The sequence below is a fragment of the Equus caballus genome, chromosome 16 (assembly GCF_041296265.1).
Source record: "Equus caballus isolate H_3958 breed thoroughbred chromosome 16, TB-T2T, whole genome shotgun sequence".
Classification (NCBI taxonomy): Eukaryota; Metazoa; Chordata; class Mammalia; order Perissodactyla; family Equidae; genus Equus; species Equus caballus.
This window is the reverse complement of record NC_091699.1, coordinates 49,069,512-49,092,698: the sequence shown is the minus strand read 5'-3', so window position 1 is coordinate 49,092,698 and position 23,187 is coordinate 49,069,512. Positions and strand designations below refer to the sequence as shown.

Below are 23,187 nucleotides of genomic sequence, written 5' to 3'. Positions count from 1 at the left end.
ATTGGGCTGGCACCCTAGTAACTCTGTGGACAGAGGACAATGAAGCTAGAGATTCTGAGAAGCAAGAAGGAAGGAAGCTTGTTTAATGTTTTTTAGGAGTCAGTGGAGTCCAGTAATGGGCCCTTGGGGTGAAGGTCAGCCCAGGTTAAGGCAAGTCCAAGAAGAGGCCCAGGCTGCCCTACAACAGCCCTGGGGCTCAGAACAGGTGGTGAGTCTGGCATGATTTGCTACTGGGCAGGAGGCTGGGCCACCTTGGGAATGTGGAAGAGTGAGTCCATGCCCCCTCAGCCATCCCCAAGTTTACACATGGCACAGCAACACTACTGGGCCAACCCTCTGTGAGTCAGGAATCATTCCTGCCCAGGGAGAGGCAGCAGTATGTATTTATGGAAGGTAAACTGGAGAAGGTGGCCAGCACTGCCCAAGGTAATAACCCTTTGCAGTGTGAGGAACTGTGGTAAGTTGGGTAGGCTTTATCTTCCCCCTAAAGGTGAGCCTTTCTCCCAGCCAGCACCTGGCAGAGTGGAAGGGATAGATGTCAGAACTGATGCTTCTCAGCTCTCCAGCAGCCAAGAGTGGGGTCAGTGGGAGTGTGGGCTGAAACAGGATTTTGGGTGAGCTGGTATGTCATTCCAAAATGAGGTCTTCAAGTTGGAGTGGCACAGGATGAGGGAGGAATAGGTGGTGTGGCCCCCCTCAACCAGACAACCAGAACCAGCCTCCACCCTAGCCATCTGCTCCCACTGTGTTCTGCCTCAGCTTCCTGACTAACACCTTGTAGAGTGCCTTCCAGAGCAAAGCTCCTGGAGGGGAGGGCACTACCCCAAGCCATCCTCACTTGAGGATGTAGTAGTTTGTAGGCACAAAGGGCATCTTGCTGACCACAGCCATCTGCTGCTTCTGCCGCACCTCTACCAGCAGCGGGGTACCTGGCCGACTATACTCACAGGGCACATAACCCATCGCCACATTTTTCTTCAGGCAGGGTGAGGGGCAGCCACTGGTCACAGTACCTGTCCGGGCAGAGGCCATGCATCAGCACCACCCTGTCAGTCCAGTGCCCACACCCTCCTGGGGATAGGAGGAGGGCTTCCCAACTTCCCTGATTCACCTACCAATCACAGTGCCCTCTGTACTCAGGATAGGGCTGTGTGCCCGCATAGGAGCCCCCTCACACATTAATCCCACACGCCTCCGCTGCACCTTGCCCTTCAGCTGGGGAACAATGACTGTGGCTCCAGGGAAGTCCATGGCAGCTCGGCGACGCTTTCCTGGAGCATGACACACCAGACTTAAGACACAGTCCAAGGACCCCAAGTAACATCCATCTAGTATTGAGGCCCCTTTGCCCAGGCTCCCCCAGGCCCCATTCCTGCCCTGCAGTGCAGTCAGCCACCCACCCACCTCCTGCCCTCTGGTCTTGCAGGCCACGCTGCCCACCTCAGCCTGCTGAAGGTCCTCAGCATCTAATAGTCAAAGCCACAGTGGTCCCATCAGGGAATGGAATCTCAGGGAAGCTGAGTCACTTGCTTCAGGCTATACAACCTTGGGAGCAGTCATGGGCTAGCTGATCTCATTAAGGGCCACTCCAGCCTTCAGGATCCCTGAGTGCTAGCCCAACTCACCTAATGTCCAACTGAGGCTCCCTTCCACAGGTGTGGTGTGTTCATCGATGTCGTTCCCATACAGGCAGAGGCCTGCCTCCAGGCGCAGGCTGTCCCGGGCTGCCAGCCCTGCCAGCTTCACCTCCGGGTTTTCCAGCAGAGCTGTTGCCAGGCGGACTGCCCCCACTGCTGGCACCGAGATCTGCATGGGACAGCAGAGAACAAGTGGGCAGCTGGCCCCAGAGTCCTGTGCCCTGCAACATCCTGCACCCACTTCTTGACATACCTCCACACCATCCTCTCCTGTGTAGCCACAGCGGGTCACGCGGCAGCCAGACACACCAAACACTTCCATCACAGCACTGGTCATGAAGGGCAGTTTCTTCAGGTCATCTGCCACGCCAGCCTGTAGCACCTGGGCCGCAGTGGGGCCTGGGCCCAGGGAGCCAGTGACCAAGTGTCCAGGGCCCAGGGCCCCTTAAAGCTAGTCCATAGCCATTACTCAGGGACCAGAACAAGCCCTGAGCAAGACCTACTCTGCAGGTGGGAGAAGATGCTCTCGCCCACAGCCCATGGAGCCTTATGGCAGGTAGAGGGAGGGTATGATACCAAACTTCGAATTATGGCACACAAATATCACATCATCCACACCCTCCTGGTACGGCCTCTGTTAAGCAGTAGAGGAAGCCAGGAAGGCAAAGGTCAGTTCCAACTCCAGCCTAGCTTGCTCACCTTGCAGGGCTAGCAGGGCATTATCCACCACTTCCAGACCCACATCACTGCCGATGTTCTGAAGTTCTCTGACCTTGTCCTGAAAAGAAAGAAATCACAATAGCTTCTGGGACCAGTTACTGAGTACCTACCATGGGCCAGGTGCTGCAGAGCTGGGCATAGTAGGCTGGTTCCCAACTTACAAGGCCACATAACTACTAAGTGGTAGGGATGACCAAGTCCAGGTCTGCCAGCTCTAACACCAGGCTCCAGCCCTCTATCCTCACCAGAGGATGCTCACTTAGGCATCAGCTTCACTTCCCCACCTCCTCCAAACTGAAACCTGGCGTGCTCCAGGGAGGGCCCACACTGGCTTGCTATTCAATCACTCAAAGAGCCATTGTATGAGCCCATCATCCATGCCAGCTACATCCTGGACAACAAGGATGCTGCTCTGTGAACAAGGAAGATAGAGTACCTAGAACATAGAGGGACTGTACCTGCATGAGGGCCAAGTCCTTGTCCCAGCAGCCAGCATTGGACACCACATACAGGTGCCCCTCAGAGGTGTTGGTCACAATCAAGTCATCTAAGATGCCTCCAGCCTCATTGGTAAACAGCGACAGTGTCCCCTAGCACCAAAGTAGAGTATCTTTGCCTCCAGGTCCAGGAGGCCAAGGTCAAATGTGAGTCAGACACACCCCTGGCCCACTCAGCCACCACAAATTCATGAAGCCTCTTGCACAGGGCTGAGGGGGGTACAAGGTGCAAGGCTGGGTCAGCCCAGGCTCTTGCCTAAGCCCAAGGTTTTTTTGCTTGTTGTTTATTTTTTGTTGTTTTTTGGTTTTTGTGGGGGTTTTTTGAGGAGGATTAGCCCTGAGCTAACATATGTGCCCATCTTCCTCTACTTTATACGTGGGACGCCTACCACAGCATGGCTTTTGCCAAGCAGCGGGATCCAAACCAGTAAACTCTGGGCCGCTGAGAAGCAGAACGTGCGAACTTAACTGCTGCATCACCGGGCTGGCCCCAAGCCCAGGGTTTTTGATCCTCATGCACTGAGAAAGTTTTCACCCCTTCCCTACCTTGGAGGACCTCCCTGATCTAGTGGGGCCTCTGCACCCCACCCCACTCAGAGCTGAGAGCCCTATCTCACACTTAGTCCATGATACCTAGGACCTCCTGTTTCACCCCACCCAGACCTGGGACAACTCAGCCCATGCCCCAAACCCCAGGACAGAAGTTTCAAAGTCCATCTTGATGATCCCATGTGCTCCACAGCAATGCCCCAAAATACTGTGAGGCTGGCCTCAGCCTCCCCACTGGATGGACGAAGAGCCTGAGGTTGAGAGGTCACATGAATCACCTGGGGATTTTATTTAAATGTAGGTTCTGATTCAGCAGGTCTGGGGCAGGGTCTGAGAGCATATTCCTAATGAGCTCCTAGGTGATGATGAGGCTGCTGATTTAGGGACTACACTTTGAATTGCGAGGGATTAGGGAGTATGGAAGGTCACAGAATAGGACATGAACCTGGGTTTCTGGCCTCCCAGCCTTATGTGGTGAGGATGGAATAGGCCCCTCCCTGAATGGCTGGGTGTCTGGACAGGACTCAGGGACTCCGTCCCCCAAGACTGCAAGCCCTGAGAAGCTGTGTCTGTCCATCTCTGTGCCCCCAAGCCCGAAGTAGGGACTCAGCCCGTTTGCTGGCTCCTGACTAAGAACACCCATTGAGCAGAAATAAGAGAAGAGAGACCCACCTGATTTGGCCTTAGCTCTGCAATATCTCCAACCACTAGACTCTCCATCAGCCTTACCCGGTCACAACCAAAGATCTTGGTCTGGGAAAGAGATCAAAAGCCTCAGGCCACTGCAACAGCTGTAATCTGGAAGGCCACTAGGCAAGGAGGCACCCTCCCTGCCATCCACAGCACAGTCCAATCCAGTTGAAATGCCTGACTCGTTTTTGGGTTCTGCAGGTGGCAGAGGCCCCACTTTTTGATTCCCCCACATCCGCCAATGCAAGAGGGCTGCAATAGGGGAGGTTAGGGAAGTTGAAAGGGCCCAGTACCTTCCTGAAATACCCCCTTTTCCAAACCAATACCCAGGTCAGTGGATGAGAATGGGTGCCCTGGAAATCCCAGGACATTAAGGCACACTACTGGTGGGAGGAGGCTGGAGAGATTAGAGAGATGATCAGGAAACCCACTGAATTAGCTTGCTGGAGGCCATAGTCTGTGACACCCCTGAGACTTCCAAGTCTTCTGAGAGGGCTGCCCTTGAAATCCAGCTCCCAGCAAACAAAGCCAAGGGTTGTACCAGTGTGGACTGGGAGGAAGCCTTGGTCTGGCGGCCAGCGCGCTCCCCTGGCTCACCTGCAGCATGTGGGACACGTCAAAGAGTGAGCAGTGCTGACGTGTGTGCAGGTGTGAGTCAACGTGGCTGTCCCGGTACTGCACAGGCAGACTCCAGCCCGCGAATGCCACCATCTTCCCGCCATGGGCCAGGTGGAAGTCATACAGTGGTGTCCTTCGGAGCACATCCTGCAGGCGGCCGGGTTCAGCGCTACCAGGGCCCCAGTCCCCAGCCCCCTACCTCCCCCACCTTCCAAGATTGGCACAACGCCCCAGTACCCTCTGTCCCACCTGTGTGCAACTGAGCGGACGGCCCAGGGTGGAGGGGAACGCCTGCAGACGCAAGCCCAGGCGGGCCACCATGCTCACTGCCCGCTGCATTGTTGCCCACGACTGGTGCAGCCGGCGCACAGAGGCCACCACTCTGCCAGGCACGCTGGGAGATGTAGTCCGGGCCCTGCTTGGACAGGTCTCTCTCCCACAAGGGGGATCAGAAGAGGGGGCGGGAAGCCCCAAGGGCAGGCGGGGCTTTAGAACACAAGGTGCAGTAACTCCAAACTGCAGGGAAACAGCCCCGGGCGCTTCCAGCTGATCAGGGCAGATTGGGCCAGGAGCCAGTTACACTGCTCAGAATCAGAGCTGGGGGCTAGACTTCCCCCTGCAGACTGCCCTGCCTCCAAAGGGTCAAAGTTCTGCAAAGGGCTGAAAGGCCTGAATTGCACATTCAGGACATCAAGAATATAAGGTCAAATGGGGGGAGGGGGAAGGGTGGAAAGGACACAGGAGGGTGGAGCCAGCCACAGTAACCTGGACTCCTGTGAGGGTCTCCAGTTCTCCCACTGGGCACACACAAGCAGCCAGCACAGTCATGCATTCCACAAGTATTTATTCATCTTGCTGCACACTGGGCCTTGTGCTGGGTGCTGAAAAAACAGCTGTGAATGAAGCACAGTCCCTGCCATCCCAGGGACCTCCCCCCAACATATACACACACACACTGAGGGCCACTACTCCCTGAGCACAGGACTATGGTCATTACCCTCTTAGCAAAAGCTGAATGGGGCTAAGTAAATGATGCTGCTGGCAAAGATACCACCTGGAAGAACTCTGATGGGTGAGAGTAGAGAGCAGCCACCAAAAAATGGCTGACCTTCCCCCAGGAAGCTGTTGAGCCACACAAACGTCTGATTTTCCAGGTCCAATACACACTGCAGTACTGTAGCCCCCAGAGGCAAAGCCAGGAAAAACCAGAGAGAAACAGGATTTTCTCATAAGGAAGAGCAGCCTGCCTTATTCAGCAGCTGGTCTGGGATTGTAGAGCACCTAAGCCTTTTAAAAAACACCAATGAGAACCCTCACCGGGACCCACCCCCCACTAAAGTTGATCCCTCATCACACTATCGTACTGAGCATGACTCTTGGAAGGAAGCAGCAGGGAGAAGAGACAATGATGTGTTTTGGACTGTGTCAGATGCACACTCCAGGAGCCAGCTCAGGGACTGAGGGACTCAGGCTGCCCAAACCCGGAGCTTTGATCCCTAAGCAGGCAACAGAAGAGTTGATACAGGAAATGTTTTTGTGGGCATAACACAAAGGGAAAGAAGACCACTAGGGGGTGCAAGAGGAAGAAATGGGGCTCTTGTTTCTCCTTCAAGCTTCCAAACTACAAGAGTGCCACAGCTATAGCAGCCTTCCAAGGCTACATAGACTAGATTCTAGTAGGTCACCCCAGCCCACTGCACTCCGGGTGAGAAACAGGCAGATGACAGGAGTGTGCATGTTGGCAGGAGAGGTAGATGGTACATGGGGATTCTTAGTAAGTAGAACTGGTGTGTTTTTAGGGTAGACTTTCAGGTTGCAGTCAGGTGAGGACAGAGGACACTCCCACCAGGACCTCATGCTGAAGCAATACAGTCAACCTCCAAGAATCTTGAATCTGTGAACGTGGCCCAGACAGAATGGGCATGCAGGCAACACTTGGAATGCAGATGGAAAGGACTTCAGCCTCTGACGGCCCAAACCAGGCCTGAGTGGGCATGGAAGGCCAATGTCTTGGCTAAGAGCCATGGCTCAAGTGTAGGACAGCAAGTTCAGGTCATAACAGCCATCCACCTGCAACACAAAAGACCATCAGATCTGACCTGCTCAGAGCAACAGGAGCAAAGCAGAGGGAAGTGATCACTCACATCAAAGCGGCCGATCCTTGTGGAGGTGTGACTGGCCCGGATCATCTCTGTCAGCGCCCACATCTGCTGCACCTCGGAGGATACCCTGCTGGGGTCTGGGAGACCCTGATCCAGAAGGAGGAGTCAGTGGCCATGGGTCTCTCCTTAGCAGTGCCCTCAGAGCTCCAGAGAGGCCAAGTTGGGTACAGGACCCCCCAGCTAAGACCAGTAACATTCCTAGATGACTTGTGAAACATGATGTTGAGGACTGATGTGCAGTAGGCGGCCTAGCCCCACAGAGAGATGCCTCAAATCCCCTGGAGCACCCAGGAGGAAGATGGCATAGAGTGAACGAAGGGCCCTGGGTCCAGCCCCATAGTCTTGCATAAAGGAGACCAACCACCTAGGCCAGTGCTGGACACAAGAGCTATTCACACATGGTTCTTACCCAGGGTAAGGGCTTACCTCAAGGAGTGGAACAGGCTGCTCACAAGGCACTGGGTGGGAAAGCCACTTGGGGAAGGTCATGGAGGGGCTCTGCAAAGCAAAGGCATACTGTCCCGAGGGATGCAGAGTGGGACAGCCCTGGGACCAGATTCCAAGGTCCTAGGAGCAGAGACCCTGAGCCTCAGACACTGGGAAAACTCTGTTCAGGGGTCCACAGAGGCCCAAGGGGCAGTCAGACTAACTAAGTACTTCTGCTATGCAGAAAGAGGCTCCGGGAACACAAGGAACAGGAGTATCTCCCAGCATTTGAAGGCTCCAGCTCTGAAAGAGGCAGGTGGCTCCAAAGATCAGGGGATATGGGGACTTGGCCTCACCTCTAATCATGAGCTTTCAGCATTCCCACCTGGCTAACTTCCATGAAGTCCTCCTTCTGAATCTCACCATCCTTACCCATCCACTCCCATCCCCACCCCAACCCCCAGCTCTCCCAGCTATAGCTAGGAGCCTCCTGGGGAAAGGATCAACCAATAGCTCTGAACTAGTCACTTACCTTGGGTCCTTGCTGGTAGATCTGCAGCTCCTCCACTGTGAAAGACAGCCACAGTGGCGATGGCTGTCGCAGAATCAGGCGCAGCTCCAGTACTCTGGCCATATCACACAGCATCTAACACATACACACACACATACACAAAGACACAAGGACCCAGGGAGGCCCCAGCTCACTGCCCAGGAGTTTCCTAATCAGCAATGAGCCAAGATGCTGCCTCCCCAGGCCCTTGAGAAGGAAAGAGCAATGGTCCCTCCAAGGCATTTGCCAAAGAGCTACAGCCCAGGCCACCCTTGCCCCGCCTCTTGCTTTTTGGTATCCTGGCCAATCCCCAGGCCCCCTAAGAGCCCTCATCTGGGTTGCCCCGGCCATGCTGAGTCCCAGCTGACCTGGTGCTTGAACAGCGATACATACTCCTGGGCTCCCTCCTCACTGTGTGGATCAGGCATCAGGCAGTAGTCCCGCAGGCAGGTTACCCACTTGGCCGGTGTGTGCATCGAGGTGTGCTGGCGAACACGGATGCTCAGAAAGGCTGTGTAGTAATTCTTAAACATGATCTCCTGCAACTAGAGCGCACACAACCCACCACGACAAATCAGAACCAGTCCCAGGGCCTGAGAGGCTCAAAGGCACCATCTCCTCCTCCCCTTAGGAAGGTATTCTTCTACCAATCTAACAATTTCAACAAGCATCCACTGGGGCCCAAAGACAATTTTGCTTTCCTAGAAGAGCTCACAGTCTAAATGAACAGGTCGTGCAAATAAACCACGACCACAGATCTTGCCACATGTCTAACATGCTGCCAGAGGTCAGAGCTGTAACTCTAGAGGAGGAAGAAAGTGTACAGATGAGCCCTGAAGGAGGAAGAGTTCACCAAAGTGGACCAGGAAAGGTAAAGAATGTAAAAGTAGCATATACAAAGGAGCACCAAAAGGTGAGAGAATCTGGCACACCCCTGGAATACTAAGTGATTTGGCCTGGCTACAGTTCTCATCACTGGACACTCATCAGAATCACCTAAGGAAGTTTTTTAAAAAAATATAGGTGTATAGGCCCCCCCTCAGACACACTGAAACAGAATCTCCAGGGCTGGGCCCTTTAATGAAGTCGCTCAACTTATAGTAAGGAAAAGCTTGATGGAGAATCACATACTACAGGACAAAGTGCATGGAGCTGAGAAGAAGGCAGGGTGCAGACATAGAGTGGCCCTGAATGCCAGGCAACTAGAAAGTGGACTTTGCCCTCTGTGTTGAAGTCCTGCAGTGTCCATTCACTCTGCCAGCAGATGTGGAAGGCAACTGGAGAGTGGAAAATGAAGCCATTGGAGATCCTGTTGAAGGATGAGTCGAACCTGACCTCCAGCAAGGACTGTAGGAATGGGCAGGAGGCAGGTTTGGGGGTAAGTCATTGTCTAATGATCCCCAGCCAGTAGCCAGGGACAAAATGACCTCTCACTTCCATTTGGTTCAGAACTGTATTTCCAGCACCTAGCCTACTATTTTGGCACTTCCGTGCCAGCGCTGTCCTAGACATGGGGGAGAGATGTTGAAGAGAACAGGCCAGGGATGGCCTGGTGGCACAGCGGTTAAGTGCGCAAGTTCGCTTCCCCGGTGTGGGGTTCGCTGGTTCGGATCCCAGGTGCGGACATGACACCGCTTGGCAAGCCATGCTGTGGTAGGTGTCCCACATATAAAGTAGGGGAAGATGGGCACTATGTTAGCTCAGGGCCTGTCTTCCTCAGCAAAAAGAGGAGGATTGGCAGCAGTTAACTCAGGGCTAATCTTCCTCAGAAAAAAAAAAAAAAGAACAGGCCAGGAAGCTGGATTCTAGTAAGTATGTGTTAACTAAAGGAATAAACAAATCCTTAACTGATTCGCCAGGGCGAAGATACTGCAGAGGCTTTCTGTAAAAGATTAAATGCCTCGGACACACCCCAGTTCCCAGGTCAGCCCCGCCCAGGAGCACCGGTCGCGCCCACTGGGCTTGCTCACCTCGAAGGGCGCGACGCTGGGGAAGGTGACATCGATGACCAGCACGCCAGGCCGGCCTTGGGAGGTCCGCACGTCGCCCACCTGCAGGGCCACGGTGCCTTTCACATGGCAGGGCACGGACACGCGGGACATGGTGCCAGCGACAGCGACCAAGCACAACTGCCGCTCCTGGCCTCGGACCACTGGTCCTTCCCGGTGTTCCCACCCGAGCTCCAAGAACTACAACTCCCGGGTGGACTCGCGCTAGGCCAGCCCAGCCAATCACCGATGATCAGGGCGGGCGGGGAGTCGGAAGTGCCTGCGGAAGTGCTGCTTCAGCCAATCACCGCGCGAGCCTTCGAGAGCCACCGCCGGCCAGGCCAGACACAGGGCACTCGTTCTGTATCCAAGCAGTCCTGAAGCTTCTGGGAGCTCCGAGACTTGCTCCGTTACTGCCTCTGTGCAGGGCGATCGTCAGTTAAAGCATATAAAGCCATGGGCAAAAATGAGCATACTGCCTGGCCGACATTAATTGCAAAAATAGATACTAACCCTTTTTTTTAAATGGGCAAAGAATTTGAACAGATAATTCACAAAAGAAGATAAATAGCCAATAAGCCCATGAAAAGATGCTTAACGTGATTATTCATCAGGGGAATAGAAATTAGAACCCACACACACCCATTAAACAGGCTAAAATTAAGACTGGAAGGATGTGGAGTGCCTGGAACTCTCATCCATTGATAATTTCCTGCCATTTTGAAAAACTGTTTGGCGTTTCTTTAAAAACTAAATTTATACCTGCAATATGATCCAGCCATTGCACTCCTGAGTGTTTAGCCAAGACAAATGAAAACATACCTCCACCCAAGAGCCTTATTCATAATAGCCAAAAATTGGAAATAACCCAAATGTCCAACAGATGAACAGATTAGCTAATTGTTGTATATCCATACAGTGGAATACTACTCAACAATAAAAAGAAATGAACAAATCCAAGTATGTATTAGCAGTTGAATGCATAAACAAAAGGTGGTCTGTGTATAATAAATATATAATTGTTCAGCCTTAAAAATGAATTGAATTCTGATACATACTTCAACGTGGATGAACATTGAAAATATTATCCTAAGTGAAAAAAGTCAGACATAAAAGGGCAAACATTGTACGCTTCCACTTATATGAAGTACCTAGAATAGGCAAATTCATAGAGACAGAAAGTAGAATCGAGGTTGCCAGGGGGCTGGGAGTAACAGGAAAGAAGAGTCCTTGACAGGTACAGATTTTTTGTTTAGGATGATGAAAAGAATTTTGGAAATACTGGTGATGGTTACACAACACTATGAATATACTTAATTCCACTGAATTATACACTTAAAATGAGTAAAATGGTAAATTTTAAGTTATATCTATTTTAGCACAATTTTTTTAAAAAAGGAGTGAACAACTAGTATACACACCACCACTGCCAGATCTCAAATGCACTATGTTAAGCAAAAGAAGTCAGACCCAAAACATGATACACTGTATGATTCCACTTACATAAAGTTCTACAAAGGTCAAAACTAATCTATAGTAATATAAATCAGAAGAGTTTTACCTGGGGCCAGAGGTGAAGGGAGGGGACTGACTGTGAAGTACAAGGAAATATTTTGGGCTGATGGAAACGTTCTATAACTTGATTGTGGTGCTAGTTATATTTGTCTAGACCTCTGTCAAAATTCATTAAGCTGAATTTTTTTTTTCCTCCCCGAAGGCCCAGTGCACGGTTGTATATCCTCGTTATAAGTTCTTCTAGTTCTTCTCTGTGATCTGCTGCCACAGCCTGGCAACTGACAGACCGGTGGTGTGGTTCTGTGACCAGGTAACCAACCTGTACCACCAAAATGGTGAGAGTGCTGAACTTTAACCACTAGGCCATCAGGGCTGGCTCTAAACTGAATATGTAAGATGTGTATATTTTGTTGTATCTAAATTATGCCTCAATAAATTTGATTTAAAGAGAAAAAAGCAAAGCAAAAATTAAATAGTAACCATCGTATTTACCATCATCCCCATCCTTTGGGGTATTTACAGAAACAATGCCTCAGAGATTGTCAGTTAAGCTTGTGTTTTTGTTTTTGGTTTTTTTTTTTTGAGGAAGATTAACCCTGAGCTAACTACTGCCAGTCCTCCTTTTTCTGCTGAGGAAGACTGGCCCTGAGCTAACATCCGTGCCCATCTTCTTCTACTTTCTATGTGGGACACCTACCACAGCATGGCATGCCAAGTGGTGCCGTGTCTGCACCCGAGATCCGAACCGGCGAACCCTGGGCCTCTGAGAAGCAGAATGTGCAAACTTAACCACTGCGCCACCAGGCCGGCCCCCAAGGTTGTTTTATAGATAACAAAGAAGTGGTCCAGGGACCAGCCCCATGGCCAAGTGGTTAAGTTCGCACACTCCCCTTCAGCAGCCCAGGGTTTCACCGGTTGGGATCCTGGGCGCGGACATGGCACCACTCATCGGGCCATGCTGGGGTGGCATCCCACATGCCACAACTAGAAGGACCCACAACTAAAAATACACAACTATGTACCGGGGGGGCTTTGGGGAGAATAAGGAAAAATAAAATCTTTAAAAAAATAAGAAGTGGTCCAGTGATTTCCCAAGCCAAGAAAGCAGTATGGAGTAGAGCTGGAACCAGGACATTTTTGGGGGCTCCCACCTCCTAGGTCAGAACCCACCACGCAATCGTCAGCTTTGGTGACCTATGCCTTCTCTGTGTTGAGGGGCCCCAGAAACACAGGCTCATTGTAGCCCATAGGGCTCTCATAGTGGGGCGTCAAATAGACACAAAATCAGGATTCCAGGGCCTGGCCTGGTGGCGTAGTGGTTAAGTTTGCACACTCTGCTTGAGCTGGCCTCGTGGCCGAGTGGTTAAGTTCGCGCCCTCCACTGCAGGCGGCCCAGTGTTTCGTTGGTTCGAATCCTGGGCGCAGACATGGCACTGCTCATCAAACCACACTGAGGCAGCGTCCCACAATGCCACAACTAGAAGGACTCACAATGAAGAATATACAACTATGTACCCGGGGGCTTTGGGGAGAAAAAGGAAAAAAATAAAACCTTTAAAAAAAAAAATAGAGGGGGGCTGGCCCCGTGGCCGAGTGGTTAAGTTCGCGCGCTCTGCTGCAGGCGGCCCAGTGTTTTGTTGGTTCGAATCCTGGGCGCGGACATGGCACTGCTCATCAGACCACGCTGAGGCAGCGTCTCACATGCCACAACTAGAAGGACCCACAACGAAGAATATACAACTATGTACCGGGGGGCTTTGGGGAGAAAAAGGAAAAAATAAAATCTTTAAAAAAAAAAAAAAATAGAGGAAGATTGTCACAGATGTTAGCTCAGATGCAATCTTCCTCAACAAAACAAAACAAAACAGGATTCCAGGCCAGCTTAAGGAACAGCCCGGAGGAGTTGTGCCTTCCCAGCCCAGGCCTGGAAATTTCTAGTGACAGAAAACATTCCCTGTCTCCTCATTGGCTGTTTTCAGGGGAAAACAATTTGTAACCTTGGGTCTCCTGGACTGGCCATTGCCATCTCCATTTTGACTCAGACTAATGATTCAGTGCCTGGGTCCCTCCAGGTTCCTGAGAATTTCCCCTTCAGGGAGCCCACCCGATGCTAGAGCAGAGGCTTCCCCAAATCCCAAAGGACTGTAGGCTCCCTAGGAATCAGGAGGATCTAAACAGGCTCTGGTCTTCAGGGCTTAACTCTGAGAGCATAGTCACAGCAGATACAGACCTGTGTGGCTCCTCACTGCAGATGAGTCTCCTCTCATATCTCTCTAGTGGACAACCACCTTCACTCCAGCCCCTCCAGACCATTAGCCACACTGTAGCAAGATGACCTTTTTAGTGTGAAATTCTCATGGAATCCCTCTGCCTGAGGATCAAATCTAAAAGCTCTTAATAAGTCCATGAGTCCAGGACATGGATGGGCTCTGCCCACAGGCTGCTCAAAACCTGCCTGCTCCCCCAACCCTGACACATTCACTCTAGTTCCTCCCACATGTTGCCATCTCTCTCCTTCCAGTCTGCGCACAGGCTACTCGCTGCCCATGACACTCTTAGGTCACTTCTACTCCACCTGCCACCTTTCCACCCTTCAGTTCTTAGTTTAGATTTTAATTTTTCAGGGAGTCTTTTCTTGTTCTCCTGGACTAAGCCAGATCACTGTACATTGTCAGAGGCTCTCTACATCTTATTGTAATCGTTCCTCAAAGCCTGTCTCCCACACTGGGCTATGTAGGGTAGGAGAGCAGGGATTTAGTCTGTCTGTTTGTATCCCACATCTCCTAGCATCATGCTGGGCACAGCGGGTGCTCAAATACATTCCAAATGAACAAATTATTGTTCAATTTTAGGAACTTACACTTCCAGCCAAAACAGAGTAACTGGGAAAATATTTACCCTCCCGGTTGACTCAACTAAACAACCCAGCAAAACATATGAAACAACCGTTTTCAGACACTGTACATCAGGCTGCATAGGACAGTGATCCCTGAGAGAGGAGAAACAAAACAAAATGAGTTCAGTGATTATCACAGTTTACTGTCTGAAGAGTTTCCAAGTGCAATGAGGGGGAACCCACGTGGAGTTTGTCACACTCCCTGAGTTGAAGAGACAAAACCGGAAGTTTGGAAAGGCAAAGACGGCTAGAGGCTACAGAGAACAGAGCTGCACTGAGAGATGACTCCAGGGGGTTCCCCTTGAGGCTTCAACTTATTAATAATCAGCACATTTATGTGAGGAAACTACCCGCGGCCAAGGAAAGAACTACCCAAAAGGATTAAAAGATAACAATCACCAAATCTTACTCAGAGCCAGAAATAGTTTGTATTCCTGCCAGGCATAGTAAAAAAGCTCCTAATTCATGGGACATTGTATAGAGAAATTAGAAGTGTGTTACTTCAGTTGTGGATAAAAATTTGCCCTGGACTAAAATCTGCTCTGATTCCACTAATAAAGCTTAAAATCAAGCCTCAAAATGATCAAAATGTTTAAATGTATCCCAGAACAAAGGTCAATATTTATAGGAATACAATATTTACCAAAAAGGTAAAATTTGCCATGTCTCACATCCAATTAAAAATTACCAGAAATGTGAAGAAGCAGAAAAATATAATGAAGAGAAAAATCAAGCAATAGAAACAGACCCAGAAATAACAGATGATAGAATTAGCAGACAAAGCCATTAAAATTTGAACTTAATATAGAGGCTGGCCCAGTGACACAGTAGTTAAGTTTGCACGTTCCACTTCTCAGCAGCCCGGGGTTTGCTGGTTCAGATCCCTGGTGCGGACATGGCACCGCTTGGCACACCATACTGTGATAGGCATCCCACGTATAAAGTAGAGGAAGATAGGCACAGATATGAGCTCAGGGCCAGTATTCCTCAGCAAAGAGGAGGATTGGCAGTAATTAGCTCAGGGCTAATCTTCCTCAAAAAAAAAAAAAACCTTGAACTTAATATTCTGTATGGTCCGGAAAGTAGAAGAAATATTGAGCATGTTCTATATATATTGAGAGAGAGAGAAAGAGAGAGATTATAAGGAATTGCCTCATGCAACTATGGAGGAAAACTCCCAAGATCTGCAGTTGGCAAGGTGGAAACTCAGGACAGCCAATGAGTAGTTCTACTTCAAGTCTGAAGGCCTGAGAACCAGGAGAGTTGATGATGTAAATTCCTGTCCAAAACCTGGCAGGCTCTAGCTCCAAGAAGAGCTGATGTTTCAGTACAGTCCAAAGGCTAGAAAAGACCAATGTTCCAGCTCAAGCATTCAGGCGAGAGGAGTTTCCTCTTACTCTGCTTTTTTGTTCTATTTAAGTCTTCAATTGGTTGGATGAGGCCCATGCATATTAGGGAGGGCAATGTGCTCTATTCAGTCTATTCAAATGTTAATCTCACACAGAAACACCCTTACAGACACACACTCCGAATAATGCTTGGTTAAATATCTAGATATCCTGTGGTACAGTCAAGTTGACACAAAAAATTAACCATCACAGAGTGGTGGGGCGTTTTTTTGTTTGTTTGTTTTGAGGAAGATTAGCCCTGACCTAACATCTGCTGCCAATCCTCTTTTTTACTGAGGAAGACTGGCCCTGAGCTAGCAGCCATGCCCATCTTCCTCTATTTTATGTGTGGGACGCCTGCCACAGCATGGTGTGCCAAGCAGTGCCATGCCTGCAGCCGGGATCCAAACCAGAGAACCCTGGGCCGTCAAAGCAGAATGTGGGAACCCAACCACTGTACCACCTGGCTGACCCCTATGGGATTTTTTTGTTTTGTTTTTTTGGTGAGGAAGGTTGCCATTGGCCCTGAGCTAACATTTGTTGCCAGTTTTCCTCTTTTTGTGTATGTGGGATGCCACCACAGCATGGTCTGATGAACGATGTGTAGCTCTGTGCCCAGGATCTGAATCTGTGAACCCCCGGCTGCTGAAGCAGAGCACGCAAACTTAACTACTACATCACAGGCCCAGCCCCCAACAGAGTGTTTTTAAATTTCCACATATTTGTGATTTTTTTTTTCCTTCTTTTTTTCATTTCTACTTTCATTCCATTGTGATCAGAAAAGATGTTTTGTATGATTTCATTCTCAAAATTTCTTATGATTTGTTTTGTAACTAATATATGGCCTATCCTGGAGAATGTTCTATGTGCAGTTGAGAAGAATGTGTATTCTGCTGTCGTTGGGTAGGTGTTCTGTACATGTCTGTTAGGTCTATTCACTTTACAGTGTTGTTCAAGTCCTCCATTTCCTTATTGATCTTATCTGGTTATTCTATCCGTTACTGAAAGTGGAGTATTGAACTGTTATTGTAGCATTCTATTTCTCCTTTCAATTCTGTCAATTTTTGCTTCATAAATTTTGGGGCTCTGTTGTTAGATGTGTATATCTGTAATTGTTATTCTTATTGCTGTATTGTACCTTTTATTAATATATTTTCTCCTTTGTCTCTTGTAACCTGTTTTGATTTAAGTCTATTTTGTCTTACAATAATATAGCCACCCAGCTCTCTTTTGGTTACTGTTTGCATGCAATATATTTTTCCACCCTTTTACTTTCAGCCTGTTTGTGTCCTTTCATCTAAAGTGAGTCTTGGGGCCGGCCCTGTGGCACAGCAGTTAAGTTCACACATTCTGCTTCAGCAGCCCAGGGTTCACTGGTTCGGATCCCAGGTGCAGACATGGAGCCGCTTAGCAAGCCATGCTGTGGCAGACATCCCACATATAAAATAGAGGAAGATGGGACGGATGTTAGCTCAGGGTCAGTCTTCCTCAGCAAAAAGAGTAGGATTGGCAGCAGATGTTAGCCCAGGGCTAATCTTCCTCAAAAAAATAATAAATAAATAAATAAATAAATAAATAAAGTGAGTCTCTTATAGATAGCATATAGATAGATCTTGTTTTTTTAATCCAATCTGCCAATCTGTCTTTTAATAGGAAAGTTTAATCTATTTACATTTAATGTGATTACTGATAAGGATTTACTTGTCACATTTAGCTATTTGTTTTCTGTATATTTTATGATTTTCGTTCCTCAATTCCTCCATTTCTGCCTTTTTGTTTGTATTTAGTTGATTTTTTGCAGTGTACCACTTTGATTCACTTCTTTCTTTTTTTTGTAAATTTTTAACTATATTTTCAGTGGCTAATTTGGGGATTACAACTGACACCTTAAATTTATAACAAGCTAGTTTGAATAATGCCAACTTAATTTCAGTAGTTTACAAGCATTCTGGTCCTATACGTCTCTATTCCTTCCCCTCTGCATTGTTATTGTCACAAATTTCATCTTTATACATTTTATGACTATTAACATAGATTTAAAATTGTTGTTTTATGTATTTTCCTTTTATTTATTTTTTTATTGAGCTAACATTGGTTTACAACATTATATGTTTCACGTGTACAACATTAAATTTTGACTTCTGAGTACACTACAGCATGCTCACCACACCAAAATCTAATTTCCATTTGTTACCATATAATTGACACCCTTTACCCATTTCACCTTCCCCGACCCACCTTCCCCTCTGCTAACCACCAATCTGTTCTCTGCATCTATGTGTTTGTTTTTGTTTTGTTTTGTTTGTTCATTTATTTTGTTTTTTGAATGTTCCACATATGAGTGAAATCATATGGTGTTTGTCTTTCTCTGCATGACTTGTTTCACTTAACATAAAATTCTCAAGATCTGTCCTTGTTGTTGCAAATGACAAGATTTCATCTTTTTTTTGTGGCTGAGTAGTATTCTATTGTGTGTGTGTGTGTGTATCTTTCTATCTATCTATCTGTCTATCTATCTATGTGTCTAATTGTCTATCTATATATACCACATCGTCTTTATCCATTCATCCTTCAGTGGGCACTTAGGTTTTTTCTGTATCTTGGCTATTGTAAATAATGCTACAATGAACATAGGGGTGCATATATCGTTTTGAATTAGTGTTTTTGTATTCTTCGAATAAATACCTAGAAGCAGACTAGCTGGATCATATGGTAGTTCTATTCTTAATTTTTTGAGGAGTCTCCATACTGTTTTCCATAGTGGCTGCACCAATTACCTCCCCATCAACAGTGTACAGGGTTTCCTTTTCTCCACATCCTCTCCAATATTTGTTATTTTGTGTCTGTTTGATAATAGCCATTCTAAAGGGTGTGAGATGATATCTCACTGTGGTTTTGATTTGCGTTTCCCTAATAATTACTGAATTTGAACATCTTTTCGTGTACCTGTTGTCCATCTGTATGTCTTCTTTGGAAAACTATCCATCTAGATCCTCTGCCCATTTTTTAATCAAGTTGTTTGTTTTTTGTTGTTGAGTTGTATGAGTTCTTTATATTTTGGATACTAGCCCCGTATCAGATATATGATTTGCAAATATCTTCTCCCATTTGATAGGTTGTCTTTTTGTTTTGTTGATGGTTTCCTTTGCGGTGCAACAGCTCTTTAACTTGATGTAGTGCCATTTGTTTATTTTTGCTTTTTGAAATTTTTTGCCTGAGGAGACATCCAAAAAGATACTATGCATTTTCCTTTTAAATCATACAGAAGAAAGAAGTTACAAACCAAATGCAAAGTACAATGATATGGTTTTTATATTTACCTATGAAGTTACCTTTACTAGGGTTCTTTATTTTTTTCTTTTCTTTTGAGGAAGATTAGCCCTGAGCTAACATCTCGCTAGCAATCCTCCTCTTTTTGCTGAGGAAGACCGGCCCTGAGCTAACATCTGTGCCCATTTCCTCTGCTTTATACATGGGATGCCTGCCACAGCCTGGCTTGATAAGGGGTGTGCAGGTCTGCACCTCGGATCCAAATCGGTGAACCCCGGGCCGCCTAAACAGATAGCACGAACTTAACCCCTATGCCACCAGCCAGCCCTTAGCGTTATTTTTTTTATTTTTTATTTATTTATTTTTTTTTTTGAGGAAGATTAGCCCTGAGCTAACTGCTGCCAATCTTCCTCTTTTTGCTGAGGAAGACTGGCCCTGAGCTAACATCCGTGCCCATCTTCCTCTATTTTATATGTGGGATGCCTACCACATCATGGCTTGCCAAGCAGTGCCAATGTCTGCACCTGGGATCTGAACCGGCAAACCCCGGGCCGACAAAGTGGAACGTGTGAACTTAACCACTGCGCCACTGGGCTGGCCACAAGTCCTCAGTAATTTTAAGAGTGTAATCTGGTTCTGAGACTAAAAACTTTGAGACCTGCTGCTCTAGGATTTATTTATGGAAGTCAAATTGCCAGATCATGGCTTTGGGAGAATGCATACCCTTAAATTTAATCAATAATGCCAAACTTCTTCCCAAAATGGTCATACAGCAATAATCCTTTTAAACCGCACCTCTGGCCATCCTCTCCTAACTCCTCTCTTACACTTCTTACTCCCCTACTCTGGCCACACTGGCCTCCACGTTGTCCCCAAGCTCACAGGTTTATTTCCACCTGTTTGTTCATTCTCATTTCTGTCACTTCTCAGCCCTAATATCTCTCCCCTGACATCATACATTTGTTTATATGTTGTCTGATCCACTCTCTGGAAGCACTGTCCAATAGAAGTATAATGCAAGCCACAAATGTGAGTCTCATATGTAATTTTTAAATTCCTAGTAGTCGTGTTAAAAAAGTAAAAGAAATGGGTTAAATTATTTTTAAGATATTTTATTTAACCCAAAATATACAAAATATAATCATTTCAACATAAAATCAATATTTAAAATGTTAATTAGATAGTTTAAATTATTTTTTACTGAATCTTTGACGTCAGATGTATATTTTACTCTTACAGCACTTTTCAATTCAGATTGGTCATATTTCAGGTGATCAATAGTCGTGTTTGGCTAGTGGCTACCATATTTGACAGCACAGCTCTAAAATGTAAACCCTGTAAAAGCAGGGCTTGGTCTGTCTTGTTCCTGGCCAAATCTTCAGCACCTAGAACAGCCTGCCTGGCATATATAGGTGTTCAATTAGTGTTTGTTGAATCCATAAATGAATGGGATGGCACTGTCTCCTGGGATTGGTCCCAGCCCTTCTGAGAACTCTGTCTCCTGGCTGGCCCGTCTCAGGCATAGTCAGGACAGCAGTGCCATCTGCTGGGAAACGGAGAGTCACCCACCCAAGGGGAGTCAGGCTGATGGGGCCGGCATAGGCAGGAGGTGGACTCTGGGTGCCTGGAATGATATTCCTTACCTGAGCCTTGGACCCTCAACTTTCCAAAGGTATTTCTCAAACAATATCTCCTAGTATTACCAAGGCAACTATCGTATCGAGAATCCCATCAATAATCAAAAACAAGGAGACCATGCCAGCCTCCCTTTCACATGGTCCACACCTGAACTCTGGAAATGGCTGACTGAAAGACTCTCCTACAAGCCAGCTTTCTGCCCTGTCCTCCTTAACTTTTGTTGGGTCTGGGTCTTTTGAGATGCTGATGAAAGCCAACCTTCTCCAAGATTGTGCTGTGTGCACACACACACACACACAAATTGCTCATAATGTTTGGGGATTCAGAAACTCCTTAAAGCTGCCCACAGCCCTCACAGTAAGAACTCCTGCCCTCAGAGTAAGTATGTATAAATTTGTACTGAATGAATGGCATCTTGATCCAATGGCATAGTGAGTTTCCAATAGCAATCAAGTTTCTGATCCAGGTAGGAAAAGCTCCTAGCAATGTTGAATGAACAAAGCTGGGTAATAATAGTAACAATCATAATAACCACTAACACTTATTCAGCATTTTCTATGTGCCAGGCACTGTTCTCTTTACACTTTTTCTTCACTCAACCTCCTCCCCTTCAAGGTAGAAGTCACAATCATTCTCATATTACAGGTGAGACAAACTGAGTAGAAAGGTTGAATAACTTGCCCAGGGCCGTACAGCTGATGAGTGGCCATACAGGAGTTCAACTCTGGCAGAAGGATACCACGTTGTATGTAGAATGTGGTCTCAGCTCTATCAATTTTATTTAACAAATATTTACTGAGCACTTTTTTCACATAGGCATGCAGGGGTGAACTTTTGTTCACTCTCTGCCTTCATAGGGTTTTCATTCTAGTGGAGGAGAAAAGACAAATAAATCAGTTTAAATATAATGTCTAGTAGAGATAAGCACTCTGAACAAAATGGCAAGAAACGCAACCAACACACCCTGGTGAGGATTCAGCCAGGTCACTTTGTTAAAGGCTTCCTGGGTCCTAGGGTAGATAGCAGTTCTTTCTTCATCTCCTACTGTGAGTTCAAAGTTGCTGCTTGTCAGCAGGAAGTAGCAAGAAGTGACTAACAAGGCCAGGCTCTGCCTAGGCAGCCACACCGGGCAGTTTACCAGAAGCTCTAAATGAGTGGAAGAGAGATTCAGTTTCAAGATGAACCAGTTGGGAGGGCTGCACTGAGTGGGCAGTTGAAAGTTGGGAGGACGAGAGATTCAGGCAGGACCCAGAAGTATGGCATGATTTGGACTTGTGCTATGCTTAGCCCAAGGCCTGGTACATAGTAGGTGCTCAGCAAGTAGGGCGAATGACTGATATAGCTCATAAATGAAAAAACAAAAACAGAAGATGTGTTGATGGGTGTGTGTATGAATGAGAGCCCAGAGCCTCAAAATCTCCCAGAGGCCCACAAGTTGGCAGGCAGACCCATCTGGATGGGCAGAAGGTAGGGGGGCAGCAGGTACTATTGGGAATTTGGGAAGGCCTAGTGTGAGTGGGACAGCCCAGCCCTGGTGAGTGCAGGTCTAGATTCTCAGCTGGGTTTGAAGCCGCCCTTTCTTTTCTTTCTTTCTTTCTTTTTTTTTTTGAAGCTGACCTTTCCTTCATACTATCTCCAGTAGGATGAGCTGAAGTAGCTCCAAGGAGGTGACAGAGCATGTAGGCCCCTTGAGGCTCCCCTAGCCCAACCTCTATAGGAGGCAGAAGAAATCAAGATGGCCAGGAGTTGGCCCAAGACTCACAACCAGTTGGGGCGAGACCAGACTGGAATTTCTCTGTCCTTAAGCAGACTGCAGGGGCTTCTAGCTTGGAGTCCCTGCAAGCACTGCAGGATGTTCAGGGACCTTTTTAAATTATAGGCATGATTGTATGTGTAGGAATGTTTGTCTGGGGAAAGTGTCAATAGATTTTTCAGATTATGAAGGTAAGGAAGGGTGGGTACCCTGCCACGGGGGATGAAATCCATGGTACCCCCTTCCCAGGCTTGGTCTCCAGACAGCCCTACGCTGCCTTCTCAAATGTCGGCTGGCAGCCCCCATTGTCTCTCATGGGGCTTGCCGTGGAATACTCAGCTGTCCCCATCCAGGACTCTCTCACCAATCAGAGAAGTGACAGGAAACAAGACTTTCTCCTGTCCTTGGGGGCTACTGGGCACAGCTGGGGGCTTAGAGCAGCTTCCTACAGCTGCTGGGGACAGGGAGCCAAGGAATGCTTGTGCTTCCCTGCCTTTCCTGGAACCCACTGTCTTGCTGCTGAAGTCTCTGGGCTCCACCAGGTCCCACTGTGGGTCTCATTGTTGGTACATTTTATCCTATTATGAAAGGAATCTGGAACGAGATGACTCTAGTGTTTGGCAATGTGGGACCAGCAGCTGGCTATCTTGTCAGTTCCCCTATCTCCTTCCCTGAGCTCCTCCTGTTTGGCCCCCACTCCAGACCGTTCTGCTCAGAGTCAGGCAAGTTCCAACAAAGTCTATGATGCCTGGTTAGGGCCTGCTCAGGCAGTCACCTCTGCCCCATTCTTGTCCATTTGGCCAGGCCTGGACAGGCTCTGCTACTGCTGAACACTACCTGGAAATTCACCAAGCCAGCAGGGAACTCAGCTGCCCCTCTCCCCAAAGACC

General features: G+C 47.9%; 2 protein-coding genes across 3 annotated transcripts; both read right to left on the bottom strand.

The window, feature by feature from the left end:
* Positions 1-52: 52 nt before the first annotated feature.
* AMT (aminomethyltransferase) lies at positions 53-5,684 on the bottom strand. Of its 2 annotated transcripts, XM_001497686.5 has the most exons (9): positions 4,961-5,684; positions 4,691-4,858; positions 4,076-4,156; positions 2,816-2,947; positions 2,337-2,415; positions 1,891-2,036; positions 1,626-1,806; positions 1,116-1,271; positions 53-1,013 (listed from the first exon to the last, which is right to left on the bottom strand). In XM_001497686.5, the coding sequence occupies exons 1-9, from the start codon at positions 5,048-5,050 to the stop codon at positions 835-837; spliced, it is 1,212 nt and encodes a 403-aa protein (XP_001497736.1). In that variant the 5' UTR covers positions 5,051-5,684; the 3' UTR covers positions 53-834. The 2 variants fall into 2 exon arrangements, with proteins under 2 accessions (XP_001497736.1, XP_003363164.1); XM_003363116.5 differs by lacking the exon at positions 4,691-4,858 and having other exon boundaries at positions 4,961-5,296.
* On the bottom strand, positions 5,539-10,101 carry NICN1 (nicolin 1, tubulin polyglutamylase complex subunit). Its single transcript, XM_001497632.7, has 6 exons — positions 9,820-10,101; positions 8,218-8,394; positions 7,832-7,945; positions 7,300-7,371; positions 6,856-6,960; positions 5,539-6,781 (listed from the first exon to the last, which is right to left on the bottom strand). The coding sequence occupies exons 1-6, from the start codon at positions 9,949-9,951 to the stop codon at positions 6,740-6,742; spliced, it is 642 nt and encodes a 213-aa protein (XP_001497682.1). The 5' UTR covers positions 9,952-10,101; the 3' UTR covers positions 5,539-6,739.
* Positions 10,102-23,187: the final 13,086 nt, after the last annotated feature.